Source organism: Typopeltis vanoorti, chromosome 15, assembly GCF_054136105.1.
Source record: "Typopeltis vanoorti isolate ZY-2024b chromosome 15, IOZ_Tvanoo_1.0, whole genome shotgun sequence".
Taxonomy (NCBI): Eukaryota; Metazoa; Arthropoda; class Arachnida; order Uropygi; family Thelyphonidae; genus Typopeltis; species Typopeltis vanoorti.
This window is the reverse complement of record NC_143563.1, coordinates 49,472,610-49,498,220: the sequence shown is the minus strand read 5'-3', so window position 1 is coordinate 49,498,220 and position 25,611 is coordinate 49,472,610. Positions and strand designations below refer to the sequence as shown.

The following is a 25,611-nucleotide window of genomic DNA, read 5'->3' as shown; positions in this document are numbered from 1 at the left end:
TTATTATTCTGCTTCTTAAAGAATTGAGCTAACGTAGTTTGGCTGGCATTCTGTTTCTTTTTTCATACAACTGGCGATATGGCCCTATTGCCTCTTCTGCATTTACTGGTTGTCTCTTCACCAGGGTCAGTCTCTAAGCATTGCTGCTTAAAAACTTCAATTGTACGAAAACTATTTTCAAATTGTTTCTGTGAAACCTCTTTGGGCTTGTCAGTGATTAAATTTTTTTCATATTCTTCAGGATCTTCCCTCTGTGCATCTAATTCTTGTAGAAAGGCTTATACATTGGCAACACATGACTATTAAATTATTTAAGGAATTTACAACATATACTGGAATATTAATTAAAAGAAAATTTAATAAATACTTCCTATATTTCGGCAATGTCACATTGCCATCTTCATGGGAACATACAAATATGGCACATGAGACACCATCACACATAAAAAAACTCGGCCTACTTCAAAGCCAGTATAGAAAGCCTCTCACTCCAACGCACTGACATAATGGTCAGTTTTGACATCTCCTCCCTATTCACAAATGCCCCTCTCAAGGAAACATTAGAGCTCATACAAGCCAAATTTCCTCCCAGTACTCAGCCTTATTTCAGTTCACAATGAACTCATGCTATTTCGTTTGGCAAGAAAAATTCTACAAACAGATAGAGGAGATAGCCATGGGTTCACTGCTTCCCCCCACTCTTGGCCAACTTCTTTATGGAGACTTTTGAAGAGAAAGCCTTAAACTCTGCCCCACAAAAACCCACTATTTGACTTCGTTACATGGATGACGTGTTCGCTATTTGGCCACATGGCTCAGATACATTCCACTCCTTAACACACTTAAACAACCAACACCTCAGAATCCTGTTCACCCTGGAAAACGAGGACAACAACAGTCTCCCTTTCCTAGACACTAATATCACTCGCCAACCTGATGGATCCTTGGCTTTCTCTGTTTATAGAAAACCCACCCATACAAGCAGATACATTCACCAGTAATCCCCCCCCCCCCCGACAACAATATGGAGTTATATTTAAACACTGTATAACAGGGAAAAATTAATCTGTTCAGATGACAATGCCCTAACCACTGAACTAAACCACATCCGTAATACTTTCTTAGCCAATGGCTTCAACCCCAAAAAACTATTAAAATCAGTAAACCACAACCCCCCCCTCCCCATTCACAATAAAGATTACACTAAATCTACCACCATTCCCTACATTCGGGGCACCTCGGAAAAAATAACCAAAATCCTTAAAAAATATGACCTGACTTCTTGTTACAGACCATATAAAAAGTTGGCATCCCTTATCTGCTCTACCAAAGACCAGCCACTAGACCTACCTGGGATAAACCAGGTCCCTTGCAGCTGTAAATTGTCCTACTTTGGCCAAACAGGCAGGACAGCGAATATCAGGATTTCAGAACACAAGGACAACATCCAGTTTCACCAGTATAGCCACTTTGGGCTTGGGCTTGCAGACCATGCTTTAGATACCTGCCACAAGGTACGTTGGAAGCCAAAGTAATACACCGTAGCAAGTTCAAGTACGAAAGATTATTCATAGAATCAGCCTCAGCTCTAACAAACATTCCAAACCTCAACAAATTTGGGTGCATGAGACTGCCCCAAATTTGGGAGACTTACATCATGAGAACATCAGGCCAGTGGCCAAGACAACCCAACATAGCCTGCTAGAGGGCTCCATTAGGACTTTAGGAACAATAGTAATTTATCATCTTCTGCCATATTTGTATGTTCCCATGAAGATGGCAGGGTGACATTGTCGAAATATAGTAAGTATTTATTAAATTTTCTTTTAATTAATATTCCAGTATACGTTGTAAATTCCTTAAATAATTTAATAGTCATGTGCATCTAAATTTAGCAGGTCGGAATCACTCAACTTCTCAGAATGAGATTTAATTAACTTAGATTCATTTGAAAAGCATCTAAAATCATTTGCACAATGTGCTTCCAAATGGTTTGCATATTGCTAGCAGTAATTTCATTTGAATTTGCAACTTTATAACCAGATTTGGCTAGAAAAGTCTTGGAAAGCATTCACTTCAAAGAAAAGCTGGTTTCATCGACATTAAATATTTGATTAAATCACAATAGTCTCCTCCTTACACAATTTTCTTCAGAATCTCTGGATATCTCCTTATCTGCACTTGCAGCTTTGCCTGCGATTAGAATATTATGTAGGCTATTTCTCTTTTTGAAATGCTCAAATCGCCCAGCACTAACATGGAATTCTTCTTCTTTTCCATCATTGATAGCCCTTTATTTCCAGGTTACAAAGAGACAATGCTTGATTTAATAAGGCCAGTGTTTAGCGGGATCCATTTTTGGTTACAATCTTCAATCCATGTAAAAAGAAGTCTCTCTAATTCAATCATTATAATACTTTGATTTTCAGTGCATGCATGATGAACTTGAAGCAGCCTTACCTTTCTCTTTGTATTCATCAGTTGATTCACCCATTTTTGTGTTCTTGTCCTATCTTTGCTCTGGACTCGTCTTGTTCATTATTTCAAGTTTTTCTTCCAATCAGATTACTTTTCGAATAATTTTCATACTTCTATTTTTTTTTTTTTTTTTGCTCACTAATTCTTTTACTCATGATTAAAGGTTAGGAAAATAATTTAAAATAAAAAAAAGTAAGAAACACAATTAAGACGTATATAGGTGCACTAATTGAATTTTAGAGGCATGTTAATCGAATTTGTGCGCCTCTAATGCTTTATTAATTTGATTAATGATGCAATAATCAAACTCGCATTAATCGAGGGATTGCTGTATAGCATTTATATATATTTAACGTTTAGTTTAGTAGTTTTTTGTGAATGATGGTGGCCGCAGCTCCAAATACAAATGACTTGTCACCAAGTCCTCCGCCATTTAAGGATGGTATTTTGCGTAATATAATAAAGGATTTTGTGGTATGTATGTATGCATCCCTGGAGTTGGATATGTGGTGGGTGAGTGCGTATATGTGCCAAATGTAGGCAATGGGAGGAATTTAATGAATTAGATATTTCGATAACCGACCTAGTTGCATCAGGGATGGGAAATGAATGCCAGGAGAAAATGACGAGCAAAATATGAATGAAACAATAAGAGTTGGGAGCGTGGAAGGCTTGAATGAATTAATAGTTGAAGTTTTCGGAGATGATCTTGATTGGAAGAATGAATGGCGAGTAAGTGACTAACTTGCAGAGAGAGAGAGAGAGAGATAGGAGCTGAAAGAGGAGGTGGAATGTCTTGGGAACAAGATGAAGTATGAAAGATGAGATTAGCCGAATGGAAGAGATGAATGCAAGGCGAATCAGAGTAGGAGTGAGAGAGAGAGTTATGGGAATGTTAGAAGAGGAGAGAATAGAAACAGTAGTAGAGGGGGAATGATAGAAGAGTAGAGAATAGGAGCAGTAGAAGAGAGGGAATACATCGACATGGGAATGGTAGAAGAGAATGGGAGCAGTAGAAGAGAGGGAATGATAGAAGAGTAGAGAATGGAAACAGAAGAGAGGGAATGAGAGAGAGGTATGGGAATGATAGAAGAAGAGAGAATGGAAACAGTCCGAGGGAGGAAATGAGAAGAAAGCGAGGGAGTGCTGGAACCAGAGATAGAGTGATGCCAGGACAGCAGATAAGCAGGGGAACACAGAAAGGGTTAGAGAGAGTGAGGAATTCAGGTGAGCAATCAAGGAATAAATTGGTGAGAGGTGTGATGTATGGAGACTCAATGATCTGTGGTGTGCAAGATAGGATGCCAGAGGAGTGTTTGTCTGGAGGGACGATGGAAAGTGTGACTATGGCAATTAAGATGGGTGAAAGGATGGATGAAATGATTGTGATGGTGGGCACAAATGACTTGAGAGGCAATGTAAATCAGGCAGCCAGAGATCTGAGATTCTTGCTTGAGGTTGTACAAAAGAAAACACAGAGAGGAAAGATTGTGCGTGTGTTACCCAGGTTTGATAGTGACAAGCTGAGCAGAAGAGCAGTAATACCAAATAGCATAATAGCCAGAATGTGTCAGAAGAGAGGATTGGAATATGTGGATGCTTGGCGGGCATTCAAGGACAGAATGGAACTGTATGCGAGCGTTTGCATTTGAATGAGGAAGGACGAAGGCATCTGAAGAGATTGCTGTTTTCTGAACGAGTCAGTGTGTCAGTGCAGGGAAACTAGAATTCCCAGGGTGGATGGTAGCAGGGGGTGGCCTCTTGGGGGAAGGGGACAACATCAGGTAACACTGAGTCCAGTGCAGTCTAGAGGGGGATAATAAGTATAGAAGCAGTGACATCTTTATGCTTTATACTAATGCCAGAAGTATCTGAAATAAAAAAGATGAATTGGTGGCTCTGATAGCATCAGCCTGGCCAAAGATTATCGGGATCTCGGAGATGTGGTTGACGGAAGATGATATAATAACAGGAATTGAAGTAGCAGGTTACAGCATTTCAGCAGGATGGTGGTGGAGTACTGTTTATGTACTCTAAGAGTGGAGGCTTTGGAAGGCAGTGACACTAATGGTTTTGAAAGCATATGGTGTGAGGTAAAAGTGGCCAAGACAGGATTTTTAGTAGGGTGTTGCTACAAACCAAGAAGTACAGAAGGTAGGGAGCAGGAGATGTTTAGGCAGTTGAGCTTGGCAAGTGCAAGAAGAATGATTGTTATGGGAGATTTTAACTACAGCAGTATAAGCTGGGAAGAGGAAAATGCATGTAGTAATAAGGGGATGGAATTTCTAGAATTCTTGAGGGACAAATGTCTTAGGCAACATATAATAGAGGGAACAAGAGGTTCAAGAGTTTTCGATTTGGTCATAGCATCAGAAGAGCTGATGATAACTGAGATGACATCTTTTGCACCAGTTGGAGAGAGTGACCATGTGGTTCTGACTTGGAAGATGAATAGACATGCAGGAGTATCAAAGAAAAGGGAACATATGTGGAATTATAATAGTCTTAGATATCAACTTGGGGCAGTTCCATGGAGGGTGAAATTGGAAGGCCAGGATATCATTAGTGCTAGGGAAATTGTGAAGAAATATTTATTAGCAGCAATAGTAAGCTGTATTCCACGAGTGAAGAAGAGGACACAATTTGGTGTAAAGTGGATGACAAACAATATCAAACAGGAACTGCAGGTGAAAAAGAGATTATGGAAGAGATATAAGGAGAGGGGTGGAGAGCAGATGCACGAAGAATATAAAACATAAGCTAGGAGAGTGACTAGTATGGCAAGGACAGCAAAACTGGAATATAGAAGAGATTGGCACTAAGATTCGAAGAAAATCCTAGTGAATGTTTTAGCTATATGGCTAGTAGAAGGAGAAATGATTGTGGAAGAATGACATTGCGGTATAAAAATGGGAATGACTGATGCAGGGGACATAGTAGAGTTGTTCAATGAGCATTTTATTGGACTATTTCATCCTGGAGAAGAAGGTTTTAATACTAGAGAGATAGGGCAGGTTTAGAAGTGCAAGAGGAGAGAGTGTTCCAAATACTGAGTACTCTGGATGTCAGCAAAGCTGTGGGACTGGATGGTATTTCACCATGGGTTTTGAGAAAATGTGCTAAAAAACTGATAGCTCCACTGACCTGGCTTTGCAATGAAAGTCTGGCTATGGGAAAGGTACCCGAGGAATGGAAGGAAGGTAAGATAGTGCCATTGCATAAGGGTGGTAGCAGACTGGAAGTGTCTAATTTTAGGCCAGTTTGTGTGTCATCAGTAGTTGTTAAGGTCTTGGAGAAATTAGTGAGGGACCATATACAGCGTTGGGAAGATGAGGGTAACGTTATCTATGAGAATCAACGTGGATTTGTTAAAGTGCTCTTGCTTTAGTAATATGATTGCCTTTTATAACAAAGTGACAAGAGCAGTTGATGAGGGAAAGGCATATACTGCCATTTTTTTGGATTTTACAAAGGCATTTGACAGGGTGCCACATGATAAGCTGATATTTAAGTTGCAGCACATGAGTTTAAATGTTGGGTCAGTCAGCTAGATTCAGGATTGGCTGTCTGATATCAAAGACTTGTGTATGGTGGGGCAATATCAAGGAAGCAGAAGGTTTCAAGTGGGGATTCGGCTCAATACTGGGACCTGTATTGTTCAACCTTTATTTTAATGACATTGTCAATGGATTGCAAGGGGATATTCAGTTGTTTGCAGATGATGTGAAGCTGGAGAAGGGTTATCAGTAATAGTGCAGATGTGGCAGCCCTGCAAGAGGATTTGAATAAACTAGACAGATGGGCAAATGAATGGGGGTATCGGTTTAATGCAGCAAAATGTAAAGTCTTGAAGTTTGGGATCCATCGATGGGAGACTGCACACTCGATTCGAGGAGCTGTACTGGAGGAAGTAGGGGGAGACAAGAGATCTGGGGGTAACGATCGATAGAAAACTGAAATTCAGGGAGCATATTGCAAAGTGAAGGTAACCCAGAGGATTGCTGCAATACTGAGAAGGATGCTGACCTGCAGAGATAAAAGAGTTATCATGCTGTTGTATAAGACCCTGATCAGACCACACTTGGACTATTGTTCTCAAATTTGGGCCCTAGGATTTGAAGGGGATCAATTAACTGTGGAAGGGTATAGAGGCAGATAACAAAGATAGTTTCAGGACTGTACAATATGAGGATCGACTGAGGGAATGTGGACTGCAGAATTTGGTGGATAGAAGGAGGAGAGGTGATATGATTAAGACTTTTAAACTTTTGAGAGGCAGTTACAGGGTGGACATTGGGGGAGTTCTTTTGCTTGGTGGAACAGCGAGAGGGAGCAATGACAAGGGATCTTCCCTGGAAGTTACGAAAGGAAGCTGTGAGCAAGAGGGTGAGGAGTGGTTTCTTTGCATGGAGGGTGGGTGAACCGTGGAATGCCTTGCCTGAGAGAGTGGTGAGAACAAGAACGGTATGATGAGTTCAATGAGTGGTATGATGGACTTTGTTTCCTAAGTAGGACCTCCCACGATGAGACTCTTGACTCCATGGAGTCCTGAATAATAATATTATATGTATATATTAAGTATAATAATATACAAATGATAAAAAAGTAAATAAAAATTTTATGGTGGAACTACATTAAACATATCTCTACAGTCCTCTTATATTAAGTTTTTTTGTGTGTTGGGGTTCTGCCATGGTGTTCTGGATGCTATATAGGTTGTCAACGGGTCCTCCATATTCTTGGAATTACAAATCCATCATTCTTGCTGAGATTCAGTATCTCACAAGCTTTCTTGAACTTTCTTACAAACTAGATTTTGGTGCTGTATAGGGACTTGGTGCCTATCCAGTTGATTCTGTGACATATTTGAATTGCATGGTCTGACAGGCCTATTTTACCATAGTAGAGTAATTTAATGTGCTCTTTGTGTTCATCTTTTCTTATTGGAACGGTACACTATGTTTTCTCTGTGTAGGGTAGGTGTCATGTGCACTGAATTTTGTAAAACCCTGGATGGAAAAGTAGGAAAGGGGATATTTGGATGAGCTGAGTTTACTTTTTATTTTACAGGCGGTTTGAAGGTTGTCTTACTGTTGTATTTATGTAGAGTTCTATTTATTTTTTCTGATATTCTCCTAATGTATGGTAATGGCATTTTTGTAATATTTTTTGCTTTTAATGGTGTTATTGTGGAGGAACTTGTGAACTGTTTTTTTTTGTTGTAGCCATTTTTTATAAACATTTGGCTAATAGTTTCATATTTCTGCTTTGGTACCTCCATCATCTGGATGGAGAGTTGTAGAGCAGGTGCCCTCTGCTAACCACTCAAGAGGAGGTAGTCCCTTGAGTGGTTAGCATATATACTCTATAGCCAAAAGGCTGCAGGTTCGAATCAATCATAAACATCCATGGGCATGGATGTTTATGATTGACTGTAAAAATACTAGCGGTGGTAGTGGGCAGTATATGGTGCCGGTGTAGATAATGCGGTTTGCTGTAGTTGATGGATCAAATTTTTGAGGTTCTGTGTTTGAGAGTGCTGATAATGTCAATAACTTCAATTATGAGATGATTACATATCTGTCACCAACTGCCAAGAATCAGCTGCTCATGTTCAGCAGAATATTCTGTAAGAACGTTTTTATGGGTACCTGGCAAAAGGTAATTATTATTGCCTTTCCTAATCCAGAGAAAGATCCAAAATCCTCAAACTATTGGCCAATTGCTCTGGCTGCTGCCTGTGCAAGAACACAGTCTGACTTCCATAAATATCATTCCACAATCAGTCAATAGTCCAGCTCGAAGTGTCCATTTGAGATGCCTTCCTAAAATGAGAGCACTTAATATCAGTTTTCTTGATATGGAAAAGCACATGATACTGCTTGGAGATTTGGAATATTGAAATATCTACACAACTTTTGTCTCAGAGGGAATCTCCTTAACTTCATCAAGAACTTTTATCCAACCAAATCTTCCAAGTCCGAGTAGAAGCCACTCTCTCCCAACTGATATAATCAAGAAGAGGTAGTCCTCTTGAGTGGTTAGCGTATATGCTCTATAGCCAAAAGGCTGCAGGTTCAAATCCCACCATAGGCATGGATGTTTATGATTGTCTGTGAAAATACAAGTGGTGGTAGTGGGCAGTAGATGGTGTTGGAGTAGATAATGCGGTTTGCTGTAGTTGATGGATTAAGTGGTGGGGATGGAGAGTTGTAGAGTAGGTGCCCTCCCTCGATGAGTCTTTGGACTCCTTGGAGATGTCATGTAATAATAATACTAACTGAACAACTTCCTTCAGCTTCTTCCCAACCAAGAGTTCAAACTAGGACAAATTTTAATCCCAGTTTTCACCAGAAGCCGAGTTCTTGAGACTCTTTGACAACAAACTCAGTTTCATCCCTCACATATGCCAGTTGCGAGATGAGCTGTAAAACTGAATATCCTTTGCACCCTATCTTTTACCTCTTGCACTTGGAGGTTCAGATGTTCTTTGCTTTGATTGCACTCATTAGATGAAAACTTGATTATGGGTCCCATGTCTATGCCTCTACCAGAGACAGTGCCCTGCAATAATTGGATCCTATCCACTATCAATCCATAAGAACTACAAATATAGCATTTTCAACTACGCCAGTCCCCAATCTCTACATCGAGGCAAATGAACCGCCTTGTCACTTCAGCATCAACATCTGTCTCTATTATGTATGATGGATATAAAATCCCTGCTAGACCACTCCACCTGGCCAACTATTTTTTTTGTCCCTGGCAGAAGAATCTGTGCAGCACCCAGATGGCCATATAGCCCTTTGGTTTGCAAATAACAGCTCTCGTACAAGCTCTAGATATTGGGATATATGATGGTTCACTGTATTGTCTATCCCAATATTTAGAGCTTGTACGAGAGCTGTTATTTGCAAACCAAAGGGCTATATGGCCATCTGGGTGCTGCATAGAAAATAGTTCGCCAGGCAGGATGGTCTAGCTGGAATTTTTGAACCATCTGTCTATACAGATGGTTCCAAATCAGAGGATCTAGTTGGATTCTGTTTCCAGACAGCATAATATCTGCTCCTAATCTAATGTAACATTTCACTCCTAAGCTATATGCAATAAAGCTCGCTTTAAACTACATAAGACTGAACGCTAACCAAAGGTGCATCATATGTACAGATTCACAAAGTTTACTACAAGCAGTACAATGTCTAGAGCTCTCAAATCCAAAATGTTGTCTCTCAGTTATCGAAGCTACACCTTGGATCTATACCTCTGTTGGATTCCAAGTCATGTTAGGATTAAAGGGAACGAGGCTGCCAGGGGCGAATTCTCCATGCTTGCTGCGCAAGCTCATTAATTGAGAAAGAAGTAATATTTATTTGTTAATAAATGCATGCATTTATAAGCATTCCATTTAGGCTTTTATTTTTGTAGACAGAAGACGTCTTAAGCTAGTGTGGCAATAATTGAGCTTTGCATTGTGTATCGAAGGCCGATCTCATCTAGTCAAAGCTACCATGTCTTGCTCAGTTGTAGGAGCCTGCGGGTCCTCGCAGCAGCACTGTGATTTCTTGTGCATGCATAGCCATTTCACGTCATCTCACTCTGTTGCTTAAACACAGGCCATACGCAGTCAACGTAGCTCTAGCCAGTGAGCTTCAGCCAGCCTTTACGTGTGCATGTTGCTTGGGAAAATTAAGTTACAACCAACTTTTTATGACGATGTTATTGACCAGGTTCAAAAAGAAGATCCGTAGGGTAAAATTTGTATTCAAGTAGCTAAATTGAAAAAGATAGAATATCATTTGTAAAATAAATGTTATATTTGTATGATTAAATGTACATAAATTTCTAAATATATAGTTTTAAATGGTCAGTAATTCATTATTTCACTAATCAGACTTCAATCAAACCTCTCACTCCCTGAATGATAAGAGCAAGTGTGAATTTCAAGACCAGCATTCACCCCTGGAGGCTGGATGCTGCAGCTAGGGCAGCTCATTTCTCAAGCTTTCACCATCTACCTGTCTCATATGCCAAATTATTGGAAGCAAACTTTTATACCAGTGACAGTCATCATGTAATAGACAAATCAATAATAAGCTCCATCAAATCAAGCCTGAAATCAAATCATGGCAGTCTGATCTGCACTGGGACCATAACAAGAAAGTTGTTCGTACTCAGCTCTGCATGGGTTATAGTCATCTCGCATGCTCCTTCCTACATGCATATGTGTAAGTTATGTGGTACTAGACTAACTATACATAATTTAATCGACTATCCTCATTCCATCATCTGTCTGAATGAGACTAAATTAGTGACTGCACTTGTTCATAATCTGTCTGAGCACTATATACTCAGGCAGTTCATCAAGTGTCACCTCCTGTTTTTAAATTTTTACAGATCATCTAATGTGAATTATGTAAATGTTATATAAGTTTTTAACATCTGGTGTTTTATGAATTTTTCTACTTATTTTTATACTCCGTTTTACATTAGTTTCTACACCATTACTTTGTGTACTGGTACAGTATGACCATAGCTGTCCTTGCACTTTTAAATCCAAACAAACAAACAAATAAGCCATGTATCGCAAATGATTAGAGAGAAAAAGTAATTTATTGATATGTTTATTGAAGACCTGAAGGCTGTAATCATTTGGGAAAACAGTATTGGAGGTGAGGGTTCCAAAAAAAAAGCAGAAGTGTAGGAAAAGAAGGGAGTGGAGGATGACAAGTTGGTTTGATAAGTTTAGAGCTGAACTTTATGGGTGTTAATGAGTAACTGCTGATGATCGTGCATGATTATGAGAAAGTGGAGGGATGGTAGTGGGCAGCCCCATTAGAGCCATGCCCATAGAAATACCTATTAAAAAAAGACATCATGCAGCAACAGAACATCTATGGGAAAGCAACTGGAGAAAGTCAGTAATCAGTTAAATGAATTGTTCTCTTCTGAATACAGCAAGTGTTATTGGGGAGGTCTTTGGTACACCACCCCAAATTGAACAGTATTCTAAGGTCAAGCAGATTTGTTTATAAAGTATCAGGAATTGAGCAGGCGAGAAGTACTATTTGGAATGAAAAAGAAAACAAACCTTGTGGGGAGAGAGGAAGCTATGAATCTTGATGTGCTCTTGCCAAATAGTTAGATGTGAACATTAACACAAGGAAAGAAAGTTATCTTTCAACGCTGAGGCACATGGTCTTGCTTCTGGAGAATGAAACTACAGGATTACATTTTGGTAATATTAAATTTACCATGTTATCTTTACTTCACTTGAGAATGGCAAAGAGATCAGTGTTTACAGAATTGGTTAAAGATCTCGAAGCATGAATCGCTTGAGCACAAGATTTTGAAAATGAAAAAGCGGAGTGCAAAGTGTCTGCAGTTTTTCCTATCCTCATGTCATACATGAGGATGGGGAAAACTTTCCTTCCACACTGTCATATCTGATTATTCCCATTTTTACATTCACTGATCTCAGTAGTTCATACACATAGACTCACTTATGTTTCCATCCTAACAGCTCTAGTTAGAAAAAACATCTTTGTGACTCGTATTCACTCTCTCACTGACCAACACTTTCATTAGATACTTAATTGTAGATCTATTCTGATGCACACAATTTTTCATATATTAATCTTTTCATCCAAAAACCTTTCTCATTTTACCCCTATCATTTTTACCTTACAAAACTTTTTTTTTTTATTCTCTCCCCTTCTTTGCATTCAGAAAGCAGTTTGGTCAGTCAGTCTTCAACTACATCCTTAATCACTGAATTGCTATACCACTCCATCCTTTCAAGCTCCTGCTTTGTCTATTGTAAGACTTGATGCAAGCATGTCATTTCTTTCTTCACTTTGACTTCACCAATCTCTTCTTCCATCATCTGCTTTGCTTTTTTGCTTTCATCTTCATTCATTCCCATTTACATTCCTATCGTCCTGCTCTAAGATACTAACACTTGCATCCTTTATCATGTTATTAATGATGCCACTACCTTGCTCCTGACATGATACAGTTTTGCACACCCTCTCCTTTTTTAACCTTCATTCTCCATCTTCTCCAATGAATACATATACATTGCATGTGCGTTGTACAATTACTCATGTTGAACACATCAAATAGCGATTTCTTTTTATTTTACACTATGACTGCTACTGTTAATAAGTTTTAAATCTATAAACACAGTAATCCTCAATTATTCAAGTACATTAGGAAATCATTTTGCTTGCCAGATAATTAAGGGTACAGTTACCTCATGTCGGAGGATTAATGGAATATTTAAAGCACTAGGAAAGGATTAAAAACTAATTTTAATACTTCCTAATTTTTAAAAAACTAATTTTAATAATTCGTCTCAGTCACTGAGACATCTTCATGGATTACAATTAACTCTTGTAACACTCACTCAAAGACAACACAATACTAAATGAAACATGGGTGACTCTAAAGTCCTCTTTAGGTGGTGCGCCTCTGTGGGCATTTTTAAGTGGCCTAGGATTTTACATCCTAGGCCACTTAAAAGTGGGACCTCTGACAATTATTGTTTCCCAAATTTTTGGGAAGTTTTATGCATCCATATTTATCTAAATTTGGTTGATTTCTGAGTGCCACTGCAGATTCTAAAAACAGTCTTTCCTTTTTAAATTTAGTATGATGGAGCATGGTGGTTTTCTTCTAAGAGATCCTGTGGGTTTTATCCAATACATGGACTGCAAGGCCAGATTGACCATAGTCGTAATTGCAGATGTACAATTTTTGTTCTTCTAAATGGATGGTCACTGATCTACCTGTCTGTCCGAAGTAAGCCAACTTGCAGGAACAGGGTACTTTACTTCGAACAGACAGGTAGATCAGTGACCATCCATTTAGAAGAACAGATATCGTACATCTGCAATCGTGACTATGGGCAATCTAGCCTAAAAGACCATGTATTGAATACAACCTATAGGATCTCCTGGAAGAAAACCACCATGCTCCACCATAGTAAATTTAAAAAGGGAAGACTGTTTTTAGAATCTGCAGTGGCACTCAGAAATCAACCAAATTTAAATAAATACGAATGCATAAACTTCCCAGAATTTGGGAAACAATTGCCACTTTACATCCTAGGCCACCTAAAAATGCCCATAGAGGGTGCACCACCTAGATTGGACTTCAAAGTCTTTCATGTGTTTCATTTAGTATTGTGTTGTCTTTGTGTGTGTGTGTGTGTGTGTTACAAGAGTTATTTGAAATCCTTGAAGATGTCTCGGTGACTGAGATGAAATATTGAAAGCATTAAAATTAGTTTTTAATCCTTTCCTAGTGCTATGCTATAAATATTCCATTAAGCCTTAACATACAGGTGCAGTTACACAGTGCCACACTAGAAGTCAGTTGATATGTAACCAAATTATAGTTGGATTATAAGCTCTATTTAAGTCCTCATTGAAATCAGTGTGTAGGCATACTCGCACTCACATGCACACACACACTCTTTGAAGAAGTCTCTACCCAGTTTTCTAGCTTTTGCTTTTAAACAACCACTTTGCATTTGATAAAAGCAAATCATTCTTATTGGCTTGGTGCATTGAATGGTTAACATACCCACTCTCTAATCAGCAGGGTACAGGTTTGAATCATGCCATGAACATAGTTGTTTATGACTGTCATTAGGTTGGAGGTGAATTTCATCATCCAGTGTGAAATGGCCACCCTATTTACTGCAGGCTTGAAGTAGCTTGAAAAATTTCTATGTTTGATCTCTGTAGTAGGGTTTCTGGACTATTGAAAATAAATTTGAAAAAAATTTTATAAATAATTTAAAAAAAATTCTTAGACTGCCCGCTGTACTAATGTACTATAGATTTACAACATTTTGTGACAACAAAAAAAGTTATTTGATTTAAAAAGTAATTCTTTGGAAAAGCATCTAATAATAATAATAATTTCCCCTGTAGATCACAGTGAAAAATATTTGCATAACATTCTATATCATTTTAATATTGAAAATTTTTAAATGTAATTCTGTTATTGCTTTGGGTAAGAAGTGATTATTTTAATGCTGATGATAATTCTAAAATATCAAAAAAGTGTTGGATACTGGTTTTTTAGAACTAACTAAACTAAATTATTAATCATCATCAGACCTTCATAAATCAATGACACATCATGGTAGGTCCTCTCAATCCTATGGAATGCTTATCCATGCGTTAAACTCTTAACTGATTTTGCACTCATCACACTCTCGGGGAATGCATTTCAAGCAACAAACTTGTTTTCATCCTTCACATTATATATATATATATATGGGGGGGGGGGGGCTATATTTTAAACTTATGTATATTTATTATAAATCTCATATTGCAGGTATGGCCAGCAGCCCAGTTGGTAACATTCTACATTATTCCATTTAAACATAGGTAAAGTATTATATCATATGTTTGCATTTAAACATACATGTTTATGCTTTAGTAATACACTTGTTTATTCTACACTGCAATAAAGAATCATAGCTTTTGCATAACATTATACATTCACAGTCCTATAAATACACTTTATTTTTCTAAAAATAAGGTGCATTTCCATGGATGTTCATTGACACATTGTGGATAGGTCTACCAGAAAACAATTATCCTCAGTTGCATGAAAATGTAGCAAAATATGCTTTGGTGAGAGTTGACTGTATTAGCTTACATTCAGCAAATAACATAATTATTTTAATATTATCATTTCTCAAAATTCATTAATGCTTCATTCCTAATTTGAGGTTATCATAGAAAAGGTGTACAGTGAATAAAGTCTATTTTCACTGTAGAATAAACTCAGGGACTGAAGGAATAATTTATTATGAAAAGTTGCTGTATAGTAGTGAATTTTCTTTAGAAAAGCACTGTGTTATTGAGACTTTTCATAAGTCTGTTTGAGTGAGCAAATTTATTATAACATCATCATCAAATTCCCACCATGTACCTCCAAGGGGTGTACAGGATATGATAGTACTACATGAAAAAAATTACGTCATTACCAACTTCCTATCTACAATTTTCCTCCAAATCAGTCTGTTACTTGTCAAGACTCCAACATTATCAGATCTTATATTTCTATCGTCTAAGGCACTTTGTACCATATCAATCCACCTATATCTTGGTCTCCCTCTGAATCGTTTTGCTGCCAACCTGTCAGAGAACACTTGTTTTGCTAATCTTTCTTCGCCCATTCTGTTTAAGTGACCATACCACCTGAGATTAGCTCTGCTAACACATTCCTGGATGCTGACAATGTCAAGTTCTTTCCTAATATCCTCGTTTTTAATATAAAATTGCCATTGATGCCATCTGTTCACGCCTATAATCTTTCTCAGGACTTGCATATCTGTGGTCTATAGTCTTTGGTCAAGTGTTTTACTTCTGAACCAGCTCTCAGATCCATAAGTTAAAACTGGTTTGAACACTGTCTTGTATACAGCTAATTTAGTGTTCCGACTAATTTCTCTCTTATTCCATATGAATTTATTCAATTGACTTCCCACCATACCAGCTTTGCTGATTCTGTTGTCTATTTCTATATTTAATTTACCATCTTCAGTAAAAATCGTGCCTAAATAGCTGAAATGTTTTACTTGTTCCACAGGTACTCCATTCACAACACAGTTGACGTTTTCAATTATTCTGGCTATTTTCATTGTCTTTGTCTTTTTATTGCTGACCTTCATACCATATGTATTACAACAGTTATTCAATTTAGTCAGAGAATCTTGCAGACTTGTAGCAGATTTATTTAGAAGTATAACATCATCTGCATAAAGCAGAGAGCTGACATTAAAATCTCCAATTTTGATATCATGTTTAATACCACTTTCCTTCATAATGTGATCCATATAGATAATGAATGACAGGGGGGATAATGTACATCCTTGTCTCACACCAGATTTAACATTAAACCATCTTCCTGCACTTCCTTCAATTTAAACTGCTGACTTACAACTCAAATAAAGACTAAGTATTGCTTGATATAATGCCCCATTGACACCATATAACTGTAACGTATTAAATAGCTTCTCTCTTGGCATCTTGTCGTATGCCTTTTCCAAATCGACAAAACTTAAATACAGATCTTTATTATATTCCCATGCTTTCTGGACTATTTGTCGTAAAGTGAAGATCTGATCCTGACAGCCTCTATTTGGCCTGAATCCAGCTTGCTCTTCACCAAGCTTTTCTTCCACAATTCTTCTCAACCGTTTCTCAAGTATACTTGCATGGATCTTGCCAGGAACACTCAGTAGGGAAATACCTCTGTAATTCTCACATTCAGTTTTATTTCCCTTTTTATATATGGGTACTATGAGAGCTCTACTCCAATCATCGGGAATTCGTCCCTCTGTCCAGGCTTTCTAAACTATGCAGTGCAGCCTCTGTAAGACTCTTATACCACCATAAGACCTTCACATTTCTGGTCGAATATCATCTACTCCTGCTGCCTTTCCACATTTCAAGCCTTTGATGGCATTTTCTGCTTCAAGTATGGATATGTATTCCTGACTGTATGCCTGGGCAGTGTTTTTTTACCACTGTGCTGTCATCACTGCTTGTTTCATTTAGTAGTTTTTCAAAGTAATTACTCCATACTTCAAGGATATCTTTTTCTCCTATTTTCATGTCACCTTTATCATCTCTAACTCCTTTTACAGCACTCTTTCCTCCATTCCTAAGCTTCTTCAACAACCTCCAGAGTATTTTGCTACCTTCTTGATATTTATTTTCTATATTCTTGCCAAAGTCTTCCCATGACTTTTGTTTAGCTAATTTTACACACTGTTTAGCTTTCTTACATTTGTCTCTATATTCTCTAAGAGCACAAGCTGACTTATTTGCCAGGAACTTTTGATATGCTTTCTTCTTTTCTTTCACTGCCTCTTTAACTTCCTGTGTCTACCAAGGAGTTCTGATTTTTTTTATTTCAGACAACCTCACCACATGCCTCTCTCACAGAATCAGTCAATGTTTTTTCAGAGTTTGCCACTGAATCTCCAAGGTTTGATTCCTGTTCTCAAACTCTTTCATTTTTCTTCAATAATCTTTGTGTATTTTAGTCTTTAGTTCACATCTGAGAGCTGCTCAACTTTCATTCGCTTTAAAACTTTCTTACATGTTATTCTTTTCAATATGAAATTCAATTTTATCCTGCTCAAGACTAAATAGTGATCACTTCCAATTTCAAATCCTCTGTACACTCTGGTATCCTGCACCAGGTAGAAAACATCACTATCAATAATAACATAGTCAATGAGACTTTTCTTATTCCTAGCCTCTTCTCTCCATGTGAATTTGTGCACATTTTTATGTTGGAACATGGTGTTAGTAATAACCAGTCCATGTCCTGAGCAGAAATCCAACAGATATTTGCCATTATTATTAGCTTTGCTCTTTTCTCCAAATTTTCCCAAAACATTTTTGTATCTCTCACAATCACTTCCTACTCGGCTATTTAGATCCCCAACAAGGACCAACTTTTCCTTTTTCATTGTGTCAGTAGCTTTCTCTAGAGCCTCAAAAAATTTCTCCACTTCTACCTTAGTAGAACCTTCTGTGGGACCATAGGCACAAATAAGTCTCATTGTCCAGTTCCCCATTCTCATATTTGCCCACATTACTCTACTTGAGACTGACTGCCATTCAAGAAGATTAGCCTCGTATTTTGTGTTGAATACTATGGCTACTCCTTATTTTCCTTGATTTTCATTGCCTGAATATAACATTTTGTATTTATTGCTCAGAAAGATCTCACCAGTTTTTGTCTTTTTTTGTTTCAGTCACCCCTATTATGTCAATCTGGTACTTATCTAATTCCTCAGCTAGCTCCATTTCTTTGCCATTCAGGCTTCTTACGTTGATAGTACTGATCTTTAACTCTGTTGATGTTGAGTTGGGGTGTGTTTTCAGATTTGTCCCAGTAGCTGACTTTTTGCTGTTCGTCCTGGTTCAATGCCGAAAACAACAGGGGCCTTGTTTAACTGGGTGACGCCCCAGCCGGCATGAAATTTTGTCATGTTGTACCATCATTTTTTATTTTGGTTTAACCAATAAGAATACAATTTGGTCGGCTAAATCCCAAAATGCCAGCCCATCCTCGTTTGTTCAGTATCAAAGTAGATACCCAACAGGGTGCACCACGAGAAGGTGAGGATTGGACATTAGGTCAGAAGCTCTGGTTGGTTCTTCGTATTCCTTTAAAGTGCCAGATGCCCCAGCCGGCATAAAATTTTGTCATGTTATACCATCATTTTTTATTTTGGTTTAACCAATAAGAATACAATTTGGTCGGCTAAATCCCAAGTTGCCAGCCCATCTTCGTTCGTTCAGTATCCAAGTAGATACCCAACAGGGTACACCACAAGAAGGTGAGGATTGGGCATTAGGTCAGAAGCCCTGGTCGGTTCTTCGCATTCCTTTAAAGGCTATGTGGAGGTCTCCTCTCAGTTATACAGCTTTGACCCTTAACCACCCCTTTATTATAACATTGTTTGATATATCAAGAGTTGAATGTATATTTATTTGAAAACAAAATATTATCATCAGCATACAGATTTGCTGAATACATATCTCAAATGTGTAACTTGAGTAAAATCATTCTATTATGCATGAGGGTTATCATAATTTTGTAGAGTAATGATACATCTTTATATAGACAACAAAGTTTATTATTATTAATACACCATGTTTACCTAAAAATCAGATATTAAGATGAGAATTCAAGAATAATATCGTATTTACTATAATAATGAAAGGTAAAATATAGCAACTTTTGATTATGATTTTTAAGCCTTGCTTGCTCCTTTCATATTGTAAAAAAAAAAAAAAAAAAATTGTTAAAGGTTCAAAGTTACTTAACTGTGAGGAGACTTCCATATAGAATTTATAAAGAATCTAATAAAATTGACTGTGACTTCTCGACCAGTCTCCATTCCTTCCTTGAAATGTGCTCCATTATCAGGCATTTACTTGAATATTAAATGAACTAGATGGACTTACCTGACTTAGCCAACCAAGTATTAGTAATAGCGTTATTTTTATTTTCACCCTCCATGGAGTCATATAACTTATTGTGAGAGAACAATCTCTCTCTCTCTACAGACTATGTTACACATCATACCTTGCCTTGACCATTCAGTTCAGCATTGGTACAGTCACTGCCTACTCACTCACTCATTGACATTCTCTATGCAAAAATTTACTTTTTACTTCCTTACTCACATGGTCTGTATACAGCTTCAAGGAATTGCTTTTTGATTTATTTAATTTTTTTTCTGGTTAACTCTCAGTCTATCCCCATATTCAATATTCCAAAGTCCTGAGACAGTCTTAGTCACCTCTGAATCTTCACTACCACCTCCTGGTCACCAAGAAACCCAGATGACCAAATCTATGCACAGTAGTCAAGATGCAGCCAAATTATAGCCTTATAAAGAGAGATAATAACTTCCGTATCTTTACTTGTTAGCTTTGGAACTATAGGAACAAACAAGCCTCATTCAGTTGCATGTTTTGAAACGTATTTACATTGCCCAACTTAAAATTGGCCTATCTTTAAGTTTAATGTTTTCATTATCCATGTAATCCTTTGAGCCATTTTACCAACTTTTGCAATATGCCCTCTGAACTTTATTTCTCTGTCCACCATTATCCCTAAGTCCCTAGCTTCATCAATTTCCTGCAGTCATGCAGGATATCTACATCACTTTTATCAACTATTGCTCTCCTCAGTTTTGCATCACCAGCAAACAACTGAATATCCCCATTTAAATTTTTCCCCATGTCATTGATATACAAATTAAAAAGTAGTGACCCTAGTATAGAACCCTGAGGTACTCCACTAGTCACCCTCATTCTCCCAGATTTCACTCCACCATATACTACTCTCTGATGTCTGTCTGTCAGTCATCCTCCATCCATGCTACTAGCTTCATATCCATTCACGTTTGCTCCAACTTTTGTAATAATTTTCTATGTGGTATTCTGTCAACTGCCTTCATCAATAAGAATAAGATTAGTCAAACGGGGATTCAGGAAAGGAAGGAAGAAACAGATGCAGTATTCAGCACTAAACTTAAAGATAGGTTAGTTTTAAGTAGGACAACGTAAACCAATTCCAAAATAGAAAATTGAATACGAGGCTTGTTTGTTCCTTTTAGTTCCAATGAACAAACCAGTAGGAAAAGAGGAGAAATTTTTTGAGTCTTCAGTAAGGACAACTGAGAAAGCTGTCAAAAGCCGAAACTTTTATATCAATAGAGCCTTACAATTATTCTTGGTTTTAGTCATTAAATCTCTTTATAAAAATGTATCAAACAACCGATAAAAATTTTTTTTTTTTTTTTTTTTTTTTTTTTTAATTTCTATTTTAAGGACATGATCTGGGGAATACACTTATATACAAAGAAAAAAACTGCACTACAATCTACATGGTATACTAAAGTTATTTTGATTTGGTCAACCATTAAACATATAAGTATACATATAAATTAAAACAAAACAGTATGGATGGTGGCCAATAAAAGCTGAAATAATTGCTTAGAGTCTTAAAGTCAAGGTTTGCTGGAAAACTTGAACTAAGTGAGCTGAATGTGTGCCATTTCAAATTCTTGGGATTTTTATGCCACCGTTATTGTTAAGATTAGAATGATTAATCAAAATTTCACAGGATTCTTTAAATTTGCTTTCATAACCAGGTTGTCTTATGAAAACGTGGTATAAACGCAAATTTAAAGAAGCTTTACACCCTACACCAATCAGTTTGTTGAGGGTGTAAAGAGCATTATCTGAGAGGCCTTCTTCACCAAAATTGTTAAATTTAATGTGTCATTTGTGTTCTTTTTTAAGGTTAGGAATTGTTACACGTGCAGTAGATATGATAAACTTCAGGGTGAGCCAATGGGGGAGAGGATCCTTAGAGGAGTTAAATATGTTTAATTTTATAGGTGGTTTAAAAGTGGCATTAAAATTATAATGGTATAGAATTCTATTTATTTTTTCTGATAACCCTTTAATGTATGAGATAATTGATGAAGTTTTATGAAGAACTTTATTGATAGTATTTTTACTATAGCCGTTATTTATAAATGTATTGCTAATAATTTGTAATTTTTGTTTAAGAGCTTGTTCATTAGAGCAAATGGTTATAGCTGTTGTGTTTGAGGGTGTTAAAGACTCCGATTTCAATAGTAAATTGCATGCATTCATGTTGTTTGTTTTATGTCTGAGGAAAGTGTTTAACATTTGGTGGCCATGTTGTAGGATTTCAAGTAAAGGAATCTAGAGCACGTTGCTCTAAAGCTTCCATATCAAATTTAGTAATTGCAGGGGGGGGGGAGGATAGTGGTGAGCTCATGGTCATATCTTCCTTTTTTTAGGTAAAAATTATTTTGCCACACAAAGCCGGAACATGGTATGGGGGCAAAGAGAGCCATAATGCCGGACAGAAATTTATTCTGTAAGAGAAGAATTGTCACTGATTGGAACATTTATGAAAAGGGAAGAAATGCAAAAACTAACTAATAAATAATCTTTGCCAAATGCTGTGTTTTTAATTTTGTTTATGAAGTCTTGTGTGTTCTTTATATAAGAGGTGAATGACCTACCAACTCCTTGAGTGTCGATGCTAATTTATTGCCTAGGTGATAATTTGGGCTGTCTATACCCTGAACTATCAGCCGAAGCAGAATGTTATGTTTGTGTACCTTGGGAACACCATATATTCTGGGAGAATGGGTGTAATTGGGTAATAGTTTTTTAACAGTGTCCGATGCAGCTTTTTTTTTTATTTTTTTTTTTTATTATTATGTGTGTGTATACACCAGATGATGACCTTAATGCAAAGGTTGAAACGTCGAGTGATTATTTTGGTTTATATTAAACTGCAGTTTTATTATAACACGATAGTTGTTTCCGTAATGATTATAATGAATTCTGATCACCATGTAACCATGAAGGAAAGGATCACCCTCTGTCCAGAAAGAACCCAAACATTATTTTGAAAATAGAAGAAACTAGTGGCGCCACCCCTGTTTTATCTTTATGTTGTCGAAAGCGGCAACCTTCATTAGTGTTGTGTCAACTGTTTATGACATTTGTTTCATTAGAAGCAGAGTTATAGTGACAATGTGTTTAGACGAACAGTCGGTCGTCACAATATTCGTGCCATACGTGACAAATTCTCACTATCAATCACGTCAAAATTTCGAGATAAAACTCATCATTGACCGTTTGGCCAGGTAGAATGAATTCTTTGAGGATAATGCCCTTGGAATCGTAGAAACAAATCAGCATTGTCTTTACTTCTGACTTCTCCAAGCGACTTTTTTTCGGATGCCCCTCTTCTGGTGGTTTCCACTCAGCACTCTGTTTCGGCCTCATACTGAAAACACTATGTTCCATCACCAGTAATGATCGTTTCAAGGAAGTTTGGTTTTATGAGTGGTTTTTAATGAGGTTCCTGCAATGTTCAATTCGATACATTTTTTGGTCGTCAGTCAACTTGTGGGGAACAGATTGTTAATTCAATTAACGAAGGTCCAAACTGTTGTGCACAGTAGATTTTGGAATCCCCAATTCGATACATTTTTTGGTCGTCAGTCAACTTGTGGGGAACAGATTGTTAATTCAATTAACGAAGGTCCAAACTGTTGTGCACAGTAGATTTTGGAATCCCCAATTCATCTTCAATCAATCTCACATACGATTTTGGGTTTTCTTTGATGAAATCACGCACTTTTTGGATGTTAACCTCACCCAGTCCAGTTTTTGGACGGCCCAGATTTTCATTGTCCTCAAGCGTCTCGTGGCCACCTTGAAATCGCTTAAACCACTCATAAACTTGAGTATACGGGATAAGCATTCATCACCATATGCTTTTTGAAGCATTTGATGTGTTTTGGTAAAACGTTTACCAAGTTTAACACAATAGTCAATCGTAGCTCTCTGTTCGAAATTCATTTTCTGACCGTTCATCAAAACTCACTGTCACTCTTGGCACTAACGAAGGTTGCCACTTTCAACAACAAAAAGATATAACAGGTGGCCCCACTAGTTTCTCCTATTTTCGAAAAGTTCAGTTTCTTTTTGGACAGAGGATGTATATCTACAGTTTCTTTTCCCTGATTGCCTGAATATAACATTTTGTATTTATTTCTTTGAAATATCTCACCATTTTTTTTTTTTTTTTTTTTTTTTTTTTTTTGTTGTTGTTGTTGTTTTGTTCAGGCTTTCCGGCATCTTATGTTGAGAGTACTAATCTTAAACTCTGGTGATGTTGAGTTGGGATGTCTTTCAGGATTTGTTCCAGTAGCTGACCCACCCTGGTTCCCTGGTGAAACATTTTGTATTTATTGCTCAGAAGGTTTTGTATTTATTTATTTTGTATTTGTGAAACATTTTGTATTTATTGCCTTTTTTGTTTGTCACCCCTATTATGTTGATCTGGTACTTATCCACTTCCTGAGCTAGCTCCATTTCATTGCCATTCAGGCTTCTTATGTTGATAGTACCGATCTTGAACTCTGGTGATGTTGAGTTGAGATGTATTTCAGGATTTGTTCCAGTAGCTGACTTTTTACTGTTCACCCTGGTTCCATGGTGAAAACAGTTGGGGGCCTTGTTTAATCAGGCGACACTCCATCCAGCATGAAATTCTGTCATGTTGTACCATTGTTTTACATTGTGGTTTAAGCCAAGAAGAACCCAGTTTGGTTGGCTAAATCCCAAATTGCCAGCCCATCCTCATTCGTTCAGCATCCAGGTAGATACCTAACAGGGTGCACCTCCAAAAGGTGAGGATTGGACATTAGGTCAGAAGCACTGGTCGCTTCTCTGCATTCCTTTAAAGGCTATGCAAATGTCTCCTCTCAGTTATACAGCTTTGACCCTTAAGCACCTACTCGGAATCCTATTACCCCCCCCCCTCTCATGCCTACCAATTTCCATTCCCTCAATCTCTTCTCACATTTGCTCTGATATGCCAAATTCCTGGTATTATCTTCGTTATCTGATCTGGTATCATTTCTCAAGTTTTTTCATCTCTGAAAAGCCTGGTGAAATTTATAACACAGTAACAGATGTGGTCAAATTTAGGCCTTATACAATGGATTCATGGAATATTATCATTAACATTACAGTAATACTAGTTCTGAAGTCTTAACTGATTGAATACAAAACTTCCATTTTGGAATCTCAAAGATTGAAACCTTATATTTAGCGATTAAATTGGTATCTCTATTCATTTGTGTACTTTCAAGCTCTTCATTAACCAATGCATTAAACACTGATCTCCTTACACATTGTGTCATACTGCATCAGCCAATCATACACAATACCCACAGGAGCTATTACATCATTGGCTAATGCAGTCAAGTCACGACATCACTGTCATAAGTTAATGCAATCATTAGCATAAAGTGAAGTCTCGTAAGGTGAGCAAGTGTTTGTGTGACTTCCTGGATTACACTCCCATTTACTCCTGCATCAAAAATAGTATACAAGTGATTCCTACTTTGAGCAATTAACACAAGTATGAGTGATGCCTCATACTTGTGTTAATAATGTAACAAAAAATTTTTGCACTTGCAGGGAAGTAATGTTTGCAAGTCAGAAAATGGTCATCACTCTGTTTGCGAGAAAGGCATATCAGCTTTATTTAGGATGCAAGATTGGGGACCAGGACAAGGCCTGGGCGGCATCACAAGGAAAAAGAAGTGGACAATAGCGTACTCGAATATACCCTCTGCTCTCCAACCTGTTCTGCACGGCAAAGGACTTCTCATTCCAAAAGCATTTTCCATCAATTCAGAGGATGGAGGCAAACTGATATTGGGTTCTCCTGAGCCTTCAGCATCTAGTGTGTCATCTGCACCAGACATTCCCACACAAGAAGTGAATGATCTTGTTCACAATCTGGAGCTCTCCAAGGCGAAAGCAGAGTTACTGGAATCAAGACTTCTACAATGAAAAATGTCTGAATTACTTCATTTCGCACTTGTCAAGAGCAGTTTGTGCCTTACTTCCGAAATTCATTAGATGATATAGATCATCTAATGAATGTCCTTTGAATCAAACATGACCCGCATGAATGGCAATTATTCAGAGACTCATCAAAATT

The 25,611-nt window shown here is 37.5% G+C and overlaps 1 protein-coding gene across 4 annotated transcripts in view; it reads left to right on the top strand.

Moving 5' to 3' along the window:
* The window catches only part of LOC150098752 (mitochondrial inner membrane protein Mpv17-like), a 138,304-nt gene that overhangs the window by 96,090 nt on the left and 16,603 nt on the right, over positions 1 to 25,611 (top strand). For 3 of the 4 annotated variants that reach the window (XM_090405136.1, XM_090405139.1, XM_090405138.1), the window contains one exon: positions 14,830 to 14,882. The exons of the other annotated variant lie outside the window; for it this stretch is intronic. In XM_090405136.1, the coding sequence (XP_090261262.1) occupies positions 14,830 to 14,882 (53 nt within the window). The remainder of the gene's footprint in view (positions 1 to 14,829; positions 14,883 to 25,611) is intronic. 4 annotated transcript variants of the gene reach the window in all.